This window comes from Bombus pascuorum, chromosome 7 (genome assembly GCF_905332965.1).
Source record: "Bombus pascuorum chromosome 7, iyBomPasc1.1, whole genome shotgun sequence".
Classification (NCBI taxonomy): Eukaryota; Metazoa; Arthropoda; class Insecta; order Hymenoptera; family Apidae; genus Bombus; species Bombus pascuorum.
In genome coordinates, this window is record NC_083494.1 from 4,894,803 (window position 1) to 4,906,732 (window position 11,930).

The 11,930-nt window shown below is 36.0% G+C and overlaps 1 protein-coding gene across 1 annotated transcript; it reads left to right on the forward strand.

Moving 5' to 3' along the window:
• Positions 1-505: 505 nt before the first annotated feature.
• LOC132909086 (uncharacterized) lies at positions 506-1,557 on the forward strand. The gene is made up of 3 exons (XM_060963675.1): positions 506-652; positions 1,196-1,312; positions 1,390-1,557. Exons 1-3 carry the CDS (start codon positions 506-508, stop codon positions 1,555-1,557), a joined length of 432 nt encoding a protein of 143 aa, XP_060819658.1.
• The last annotated feature ends 10,373 nt before the right edge of the window (positions 1,558-11,930 follow it).

Sequence of the window (11,930 nt, forward strand, 5' to 3'; positions counted from 1 at the left end):
ATTCATGGATTTCCATGGTTTTGTATATGGCGTATGTTTCACCGTTGTTTGATATCCTGAGCGGTGGCACTCGTTGCATTGCTTTGTTTTCCCCGCTTTTCGCACTTTCGGGGGCACTTTTTTCCACGTCCGATTTCGACGGAGAGACCTCTCCGGGCACCAGGCACGTCTGCACTCTTCGGCAGTCGAAAGGGAACTGATGTACGATTGTGTATCTAAATATCTCTTGTTTCCAACATCTATGACATACAGAATATATGTAAGTAGTACATACGCATAACGAGAATAGTTGCTAATTCCTTCTCCAAATGTAATGATTAAATATTCATGATGTATATAGAACACATACGTTGCATTTGTGATGTATGATTGACAGTGAGTTGAGGATGGAAGCACTCTATCGTAGATACATTTTTCATGTACGTTAAAAGGTTCCATTTACAGTATGACAGTAATGATTTACAGAAATGCCGAGTGTTCATTTAGTTGAGACTGAACTTTCATCATGAATAGAGCTACACTAGAAGCGCGATTCTTAAAGATAACGAAAATATTCGCGAAACTGAATGGGGTTTGGCCAGATCAAAATAAAGTAAAATTCATTTTATGGGCTATGGTGTATATTACTATGGGATCGTCTATCATTGTACAGGTACACGTCTATCAATTTATGTCGCAATCCGTTAACATTCACAACACAACATCATAATGAAACATTCAACGATACTGACGTAAACTACCTCCCATTGCTCCTCTGTTTTAACCGATATGAAATGCAAGTAAAATTTATGGGTAGTCCAAATCATTTACATTTAAAATATAACTTTCAATTTTAAGAAAGCTTCGCGGTAAAAAGAGTCCTGGATGATCGCGTAAAGGGTTCTCAGTCCTTAAATAATTTTAGGAAGACATAATTAACTCTTAAATGCAATCATTACCGAAACTTCACACTTTGCGAATTTTGTTTTGATACCAATATCTCATTTGAAAAAGAAAGTTGTTACTTTTAATAAAATGATGAACAATAATAAATACTTATAAAATACTTAATTTGCTTGAAATTCAAATGCCCGGTTCCTAAACTAAGAAAATTTAAATGGCATTATCGCGATTTTCTTAATAATAGCCTTTATTAATAATTGATACAAGTACTAGTTACAAATAATTAAGGATAGACCATTGATTTTAAATCAAGGTAGCGAGAGTCATACATATAGGTAGTTTGGAAGTTGTGATAGAGCAGTCGTCCTTAATAGGTGCGGGATTTCTCATGATCATAAAACATGGTAACTATGTTCTGAACGCAAAAAAGGTAAGCAAATATTTGCCAATCATGGCAAGATTTTATTAAACATTCTAGTTTGCACACCAACCTTACAAATATTATAGCTCAAATCCCTTTTGAATGACATGTCCGAGGACTGGGCAATCGATCGTTTGAAAGAAGAATTTGCCATCATGACCACATACGCTAATAGAGGAAGCATGCTTGCGATGTTCTACTTTAGTAAGTCGATATACGTACTTGAAAAAGTCAATCGCAATTCTAGTCGATAATCTCGTTAGACTACAACATGAACCGATCTGGCTAACAGTTATATATATATGTCGGGTTGATGGTAGGGACGTATAATGAATCTTCACCAGTGTTGTTCATGGTTGTCGCACAGATATTTATTACACAAGTATGGCTGATACAAGATTGACAATCGGACGCGGTAGCTGGACGCTAATGACAATGGCCCTAGGTTCGATATAGCGAATCCACGGTCAACGGGCTAACTCCTTGTTAAACTCAGAATATACTTTGAAGCACAAAAGCAACGTTCGCTGTGACGCTCGGTACATATACTGCCCTTAAAGACGATGTGTAACTCTCCAAGGAGATCGCAAGAACAAAAGAATGATGAAAACTTTCCTCTCCTTACGATCGAGCTCGTTTTGTTGAATATTGGCCGGGGATACCAACAAGATTGCAGCAGCCGTTGCTAGGCAGACCTGCGTAGCTGCGACATTGTCCCTGCTCGGGGTTTGATTGTTAACACAACGTGTGTCTCATAATATTGGCACTTCTCTGTTAGGTGGAACATTCATCCCGTGACCGTGGCTACGCTCGGCGACCGGTTGTCGCCTCGAGCCTAAACTCATTGTCTCAAGTTTCGAATGACTGTGTCTGGGTTATTTCGTAGATACTACAGTATTGAGGCTTTTCCAAATAATTCCAACGGGGGGGGCCCGGTGTCCTTTCATCTCCGACATATATGTATTTTAGATTTTAAACTTTCACGGTGATTACTAGACAACTTGGGTCGTATTGTAGTAACAATGTGTCCCTTATTTCAGGTCAAAAAAAAATTGTTAAAAATATTGAGCTTTACAACATATTAAAAGATTATCGGAATCGAAGAGGAAGTAAGTTTCTACAAGTTCACCTAAAAATGTAACACAATTTATTCACTTTCATCTGTAGTGATTAGAAAGAAGTAAAAAAACATAAAATATACTGTTATGAAAATTACAAACGCCTCTTATATATACATAAAATCATAGAAACAGTAGGATTAATATTATATGCAATATCTTGTAAGTCCTATGTAAATCAATAATATATAGCTAACCTTTTAACGTTGGAAAGATGAAAGATTTTTTAATTTCTGATACAATTTTATGCCGTGATTTTGGTGAGTTAAATGTTTTAATTGTTTTGTTCCTTTTAGCTTATACAGTGCTGGACAAAAGTATTGGCACAGCAAGATTGTTATGATACAAATGCTTATAACTATTAAACAAATTGATTTAAACAAAAAACTTTTTGACGTATTTATTTATTATCTATCCTAGTTTATTACATAACAAGAGCAACAATATAAATAAAATAATACGCAAAATAATAACAAAAATATATTTTTTGAACATTTTATGGGTGGACAAAAGTATTGGCACAGTAGAATATTTACGCTTATAACTAATTACATAATAAACTTCTAATATTTTGTTGGCAGTCCTTTTCTTTTAAGGACTTCCTTTAATCTTCTTAATTATAACACTCGATCAGTGAAACTGGAGACTTCAGTTATTAAACAACAAAAAACCAAGAAAGAGTAATAATGTCTAGAAAAACGAAAGAAACCACAATTGAAGAAAGAAAAATAATATTAAATTTATATAAGATGAATAAATCTTACAACGAAATTGCACAAATCATAAACAGAAGTCGTTTTACTGTGCGTTCAGTCATAAAACGCTTTAAAAGTGAAGAAAATCTAGAGAATCAAATTAGGAGTGGTCGCCCTTCTAAGGTAACAATTCGAGAAAAAAGGAAAATCGTAAATATTGTAAAGAAGGATCCAAAAACTAATTCGACTGAAATTGCTTCGATGTTAAAAGCTGAGTGTGAAAAAGAAGTAAGTACCAAAACTGTACGTAGGGTATTGAAGGATGCCGGTTATTCTGCCCGTGCAGCACGAAGAAAGCCCTACATCAGTAAAATAAACCAAAAGAAAAGAGTGGAATTCGCGAAAGAGTTTGTTACGAAAGATACTGATTTTTGGGAAAAGATCATGTTTTCAGATGAAAGTAAGTTTAATATTTTTAAATCTGACGACAGAATATTAGTATGGCGAAAACCCAACACAGAGATGGACGAACTGAATCTGCAAGCCACCATGAAACATGGGGGTGGTGGTTTAATGGTGTGGGGATGTATGGCATCATCGGGTGTAGGAGAACTTATATTCATTGATGAGATAATGGATAAATATGTATATTTAAATATACTCAAGCAAAATCTTTGAAAAGTACTCAAAAATTAAACCTCCCCAGGGATTTCTATTTTCAGCAGGATCGAGATCCTAAACATATGGCGTATATTGTTCGTCAGTGGATAATATATAATACTGCCCACACATTAAACACACCACCTCAAAGTCCCGATATGAATCCCATTGAGCACGTGTGGAACGAATTGGAAAAAAGAATTAGGAAACATAATATCACAAGCAAGTCTGAACTGAAGAAAGTTCTTCTGCAGGAATGGAGCAATATTGTACCTGAATTCACTAAAAAATTAGTCCACTCGATGCCCAGAAGATTAAAGGAAGTCCTTAAAAGAAAAGGACTGCCAACAAAATATTAGAAGTTTATTATGTAATTAGTTATAAGCGTAAATATTCTACTGTGCCAATAGTTTTGTCCACCCATAAAATGTTCAAAAAATATATTTTTGTTATTATTTTGCGTATTATTTTATTTATATTGTTGCTCTTGTTATGTAATAAACTAGAATAGATAATAAATAAATACGTCAAAAAGTTTTTTGTTTAAATCAATTTGTTTAGTAGTTATAAGCATTTCTATCATAACAATCATGCTGTGCCAATACTTTTGTCCAGCACTGTATATACATTAATAATTAGCTAGCAGCCCACGGCTTCGCCCTACCAGTAATTGCTTTTATGACAATTTATATTTCTTAACCACCTGGAGACGTTCAAACACGTTTATTCATACGTGTTTATCTATTTCTAATGAGAAGTTTGCCGAATCCTAAATTTCTAGCTTTATTGAATACAGATATATGATTATCCTTTGAGAAAACAACTTGTCCCCCGTTTTCATTCCCATAAGAATTGGATTTCAAAAAACGCTAAAACACATGTTTGTTTATTTTAAATGAGAAGTTTAGATGCCGAATTTCATAATCTAACTTTAGCAACTCCTGGGACATATCCCATAGGTATCCTTTAGAAAAAAAAAAGTTAAAAGTCCCTTCTTATCCTTCTAAGATCTGTATTTCCCAAAACCCCTCTCTATTCATCCCATGACTATATCATAAAAGGAATATAATGTCCAAATTTCACGTTTCTAGGTATAGGTTTTGTTATTTTCGTCCAATCGCGGGGGAGACGCGTCTCCGTTAGGCGCGTCAACGGGAGTCGTAAATTCCCGTTACGATCTACGAATCGACACCGCGAGCAGGGCGATCCCCTGATTTCAGTTACGATAATAGGGGTGGTTATATTGAAATAACTGTAGTCTCCAGTTATATATTTTTATTTATTTCGCACTTTTCACAACACTTGGAACGTATATAGAAATATGTTGAAATTGATACCGGTTAACGCGATGAATCCCGATATCGTGTGAAACTATTAGACTAGCTTGCCGAATGAGTGCAAGAACCGTCCGAAGTATGTTGACGCGAAGAATCGACTGTCTCGTTGGCGTGAATTGAAGTTACTGCCTCGGTGGCTAGAATTGTACTTGACTGACTCATCTCATGCCATTTAGGGGGAAAGATCGGTTTGGGTGTGCCCTTACCGAATCAAGGACCCGGATTCGTTGTTCACACGATCCGCGATGCCCATTGGTTATAGCCGAAGTTAATAAACATAATGCGAGGAGAAAGTCTCCTGCATATTTGGCTCATGGGTGGCCTTGTCTTGGGAAAAACCCGCCATTTAGCGGGACACATCTGCTTTCCCCGTAATTAGCAAGAGAGTGCAATAAACCTAATGACTGTTCAAATGACCATCCATAAACCGAATAATATTTGTATGAATCGAAATTAAGTTGAAAAGATTCGGTTTATGGTGGTTCCTTAGGTTACTGCAGGTCAGTTTGACGAGAGATAGGCGTCGGCGGTCAGACCGAAAGGTACGTCGCACTGACCGTCTAGCGCGCCGTAACAGGTTTCAAATTCTTATCCTTGTCATAATTGCAGAAACTTGTTTCCTACTTTAGGATTTTCGTAAAAATATAAGCCGCGAAGGTTAAGATTTGCGAAAGATACATATACCCCGTTCTTAATACTTTTAAATTCCATCAGAAAATTCTGATTGAGATCGATGTTGGATCATATATTTACGAACTAGGCAACGATAAAATCAAAAGAAAAATATGACATTATGACAATATATTCACAAAAAGGACTGCTCGTGTTAATTGTAAGCTATTTTCGTAAGTTTATTAATATAATGCGCAAATTCGTAATAATTTCCGCATCGGTCATGATCATAATTTATATTGGTCATTTATAGTACACGCTTTGGGTGCTGACATATTAATGATTTCGTTACCTCTTGTACTTAACTGTACCATCTACTTTAGAAATTCTCATGACGTTCAACGGGACTCGAAAAAGCGTATTCATATATTCAGATTATTATTTCGAGAATCACGAAAAGTATTACGAGACTTTAGCGGTACATATGGTAATTTTTATGTGTATAACTGTATTCTTATACGAATACGGAATACGTCATGCAGCACGCTTATGGATTGTTAGCCGTTACAAGATAGGAAAATTTATGACATACAAGGATTGCAAATTCAGTTTCTTTTTCATCATAAGCATTAAGTTACTTGCTGATATTTGCTACAAATCAAATGGTCATCATTGATTTTTTACTAATTATTTTGTTATACATACGTTGCTTCTTGCGTATCATATGTGTCTTATAATATAAGCTGCAATACAAAATTTGTTGGAGTGTTTCTAGTCGTTAGCCCGATAGTACATAATTATATAATAAAAATTATAATTATCGACAATTCTTATAGATATCAATTCAGAAATGTAAGCAAAGATATGTCAGATCATTAGAAAAATGATGCGGAGGTATTGGAACTCAACTATAGGAATATTAATGAATAAATCAGGGCACATCGCATTCTTTAAAATCAGTATCGTGATTCAAAGATTTGTAAATATATATGTCGGGTTGGCGTTAGGGGCGTATAATGGATCTTCACCAGTGTTGTTCATGGTTGTCGCACAGATATTTATTACACAAGTATGGCTGATACAAAATTGACGATCGGACGCGGTAACTGGACGCTAATGACAATGGCCCTAGGTTCGATATAGCGAATCCACGGTCAACGGGATAACGAATATACTTTGCTTCAAAGTCCAAGTCGAACTCAACTTACTACTCGCGATACTAGGAACGCTTGATTGACTCTTAGCTAATCAGATTGCCAGAGAAGAATGACTTTCCGTCGCGACGACGCTGCAGAGGAAAACTATGATGGGGTGTGCCTAAGGGCACGAGATCATCGGATTCGTCAAAGAAAGCCTCCACTCGGAGGGTGAGGGAAATAGACGCTGCTGTTAATTGGTCAATTTCTATGTTGGCGGTTAGAAAAGGATGCTAGCCGCCCTAGAGAGAGAGTTCCTAGCAGGCAACGTCGTACGTGACCAAATCAGGTTTTCCCATAACTTCCCGCAATAGGTGACAGATTTACAGGCTGATAGAATAAAGACTGTTTGTCAATCTGAAGGACTTTAGTTAACTAAGTCCTAAGATTTGTAACGGTTCCTCAGGCTATCTGAACATAAACTGTAAACGATGCATCGGCATCTGGCGATCATCTGGCCGAAAGAATGGGGTCTGTGTGTGGCGAGCTGCGGGGCTGTTGGAATGTCTTATTGTCAAGTGTCTGTACTGCCAATTCTTTAAAGGAAAGCTATGTTACTTTATATCTCTGTTAGGTGAAACGTTCATCCCGTGACCGTGGCTACGCTCGGCGACCGATTGTCGCCTCGAGCCTAAACTCATTGTCTCAAGTTTCGAATGACTGTGTCTGGGTTATTTCGTAAATGCTACAGTATTGAGGCTTTTCCAAATAATTCCAACGGGGGGGACCCGGTGTCCTTTCATCTCCGACATATATTATCCAGCAAAAGGCGAAATACTTTCGCAATAAAGTATTTAAAAAAACTTTTACAAGTTTTTCTCCAGATCTGTTTCGTTTAAAGTTTAAAGTATCACAGCTGAATTCGGTTCTTATTTTATCTAGTGGAAGACGATGAATGCAAAGAAAGAAAGATGCTACAGTTTTATAAATATTTTTGACAGACTGATTTGCACACTTTAATGTAGACATCTGAAGCTAACTGAAACCATATTTATTTGCTTATTTCTGTGAGAATACTGATGATATGTGTCTGTATGTCATTGTTGGCACAGGTTGGTACGATATTATTTGATACAATTAACCTTACCTACATTTTCCATATCGACTAATTAATTAGTTCAGTACATACTTTTATTTATTCAACTGTTTCACGCGCTTATGCTTAAGCACCTTAAGGTTAAGATCATTTTGTAATAAACACACTAAAGGATATTCATGACTCTATATAAGTAAAAACTCAATATTAATAAGAATATATTATGATGCTATGTAAATTAGCTAACCCTAAAATATAAAATAGTACTTGACTGTACTAAAATCAAGAAAAATTGAATCTTTCACAGTCTGATCTCTTAATTTATAGATACAGACAAATTATAATTAGAGCTCATTTGTTTACGCAAATTCATATTTTTATCAAAGCAATCAAAAAATAAAATTTATATAAATATTTATATAAATAGAGATTTATTTCATCTACCAAATATCACAATGTACGTTATATTTGAGGTATTTATACATCTTCTCTGATTAGATTCGCAAATTTTTGCACCTTTAAATATTCTATAAATTCGTACACATTCGTATACAAATTATCAATGTAGAAACTACTTGGCCACTGAAAATAATTATATCCAAATACACCTTTCTCAAATGTGTCGAATATAATGAAATTTTTGGGTACGTTATCAATTCACTTATCCACAAAAAACTAATGTCTTCGTATCTTGGCTGTGATTGTCTTAAGTAAGCTGAAAATATTTGACTTTCTGAACCGGTTTCCAATTTTCAGTCATCTGTTTCAATCTTCCGATCCCTCATCTTCTTATTTAACAAAACTGTTTTTTGTAAATACAAATCGCCGTGTTACGCTTTTCCACCTAAAATTCGTATGTTATAGGTACTAGTGTTATATTAATCCTCCTCTGTTAACATTTAATACTACTAAGTTTACGATCTTTCGCGGACGTGCCATAACAATTTGTTACCAAACTGGCTTTAAACACTTCAAACGTACGTTTGTACGAGCGGAGTTTTTGTTTTCAGATCATCAAAGCAGCCGTTTCTTATTACACGATAATGAAAACGACGTAACGGAAACGTAACGTACATAAAGCAAATTACATAATTTGTGCAAGATTTTAGTTAATTAAAATATTTGTTATATGAAAGTGGTTGTAGAACATGACGAAATATAATTTATTACGAATTCTATTGTTTTTAACACAAAATACAATTACGATTATTAACTTTATGAAAATAATTAGACACTCACAAATTGATTGTCTTCGTTGGTCTGTTGCAACTTATATTACACTATTTCACTTTTCACATAATTTCGAAAACTCTGTGTCGTCGATGTACGATTGTTTTTTTTTTTTTTTTTTTTTATTTTATTTTGGTTATTTTACAATTTGTCCTTGCGGACATTTGGTAAAGTGTTATATCTTGTTGGTGAAGAAAAAAAAATATAAATAAAAAATAATATAGCATGTGGGCGGCTACCCCCAGCGGGGTGCCAGCTTCGTTTTTTTTTTCTAAGTTATATCTTTTATGAGGTCTATTGGGTGTTTCCTTTTTAGTCTTCTTACGATGTTTGTTGTGTTGCACGTTTCAGCTGCCAGATGGTTCGGGTGTGTTTCTATTCTTGTTCTGTATCTTGTTGCGAATCTGGTAATCTCCTCCTTGACCGTTGGTATTCCGAGGTCTTTCCTTATGTCCTCGTTTCTAACGTACCACGGGGCGTTTACCATTGTTCTAAGGATTTTGGCTTGGATTGTTTCTATTTTGTTTATATGGCTCATTGCTGCTGTTCCCCATAGTGGAATTCCGTATGTCCAGATTGGCTTTATGATTATTTTGTATATTTTCAGTTTGTTTTCTGTGCTTAGTTTGGATTTTCGGCTTGTTAGCCAGTACATTTGTCTCCTTGCTATCTGTATCTTGTCTATTATTGATTTGATGTGCTGTTTCCATGTGAAGTGTGTATCTATGTGAAGTCCAAGGTATTTGACTTGCCTTGTTTGTGTTATTTGCGTGCCGTTCAGGAAGATGTTTGGTGTTATCTGTTTTCTCAATGTGAATGTAATGTGGTTGCATTTGTCAGGGTTAGCTTTGATTTGTTTGTCCTGTAGCCACTTTTCTATTTTTGTGATGTGCTCTTGTAGTATTGTGGCTGCTGTTACAGGGTTAGTGTGCCTGACTAGCACGGCTGTGTCGTCCGCGAATGTCAGTATTTTGCTATTGGTAGTTGTTGGAATGTTGGCCGTGTATAATGTGTATAGTATGGGTCCTAGGACGCTTCCTTGTGGAACACCTGCTTTGATGTCTTTTGCTTCGGAGTGTGCGTCCTTGATTTTTACTGTGAAGGTTCTGTTGCTTATGTATGATTTTATTATTTGGTATATTTTTTCCGGGAATTGTTTCTTGATTGTTTGTATTAGGCTTTCGTGGTTTATTTTGTCGAAAGCTTTCTCTATGTCCATGAATAGGGCTGTACAATATTGTTTGTTTTCTATTGTGTGTATTATTTCGTTGACAAGCCTGTGCATTTGTTCTATGGTGGAGTGTTTATTTCTGAATCCAAATTGATGGTCTGGTATTAATTTTTCCTTCTCTATTATTGGTTTTAGTCGGGCGTATATTACTTTTTCTAGTATTTTGGAGAGCACGGGGAGTAGTGATATTGGTCTGTAGGATGTTGCTTCATGTGGGTCTTTGCCTGGTTTGGGTAACATTATGATTTGTGCCTGTTTCCATAATGCAGGATAATATTGTATTCTTAGTATTGCATTGAATATTATTGTAATTAACCGTATCGCTTTTGGAGGGAGGTTTTTCAATATTTTGCCATTGATTAGGTCGATTCCTGGTGCTTTGTTGTTTTTTGTTTTTTCTATTATGTTTCTTATTTCTTGTGCTGTTGTTTTGGGTATGGTGTATTGCTTGTCGATTGCAGTGCTAGTGGCTATCGCGTCGTCGTCCGTATGGCTATTGTGGTTGCTGTTATTGATGTTGTGTGGTGTAAATGTGTTGCATAGGTGGATGGAAAATTCTTCGGCTTGTTCTTCGTTGCTTCTTGCCCATGTGTTGTCTGCTTTTCTGATTGCCGGGGTTGGTTTTATAGCCTTCTTTATTTTTTTTGTGGCTTTCCATAGTGAGTAGTTGTAGTTCTCGTGTGCAGATAGTGACTCTATGAACTTTGTGAATTCGTTGTTGTTGTGCTCTTTTATTTCGTTTTTTATTTCCTTTGCGAGTTTGTTTAGGTGCTTTTTGTTTTCTTTTGTTCTATGTGTTTGCCATTTTGCTTTCGCTTTTCTTTTTTCTCTAATTTTTTCGACGATGTCTGATGGGATTTGTTTTGTTTGTCTAGTGGTATTTTCTGGTTTTGTGGTTGCCCGTGCTGCCTCTTGTATAGTTTTTGTAAGTGTTGTTACAGCTTGTTCGATGTGTTGGGGTGTTTTCAGTGGGATGTTGCAGTTGATTTTGCTTTCAATTATTTCTTTGAAGGTTTGCCAATTAGTGGATTTGTTGCATAGCGCCTCTGAGTTGTTGTAGAGTATTGGCTTGTTTCTGTATGTTATTATTATGGGTGTATGGTCGGAGCTAAGCTCGAGGCTGGATGCTATATTTATTTTATTTCTATTTAATCCCTTTGTGACTGCAAAGTCGAGTAGGTCAGGGATTTTGCTCAGGTCTGTCGGCCAATATGTCGGTCTTCCTGTGGATAATATATTGAGGTTGTTTTTCCTGATGTGTTTTTCCATGGTTCTGCCTCGAGGTGTAGTGATTCTTGATCCCCATGTTGTGTGCTTTGAGTTGTAGTCACCTGCTGTGATAAACTTGTCGCCTAGTTGTTGGAAGTATTCTTCCCACATTTGTGCTGTAATTTTGTGTCGCGGTGGTGCATATACTGCTGACAGCTGTAGACGGTTGCTGCTAGTTTGTACGGCAACGGTGGTTGCTTGTATACGTTCTTTACTAACTTGGCTGTGTAAATGGTGTTTAAT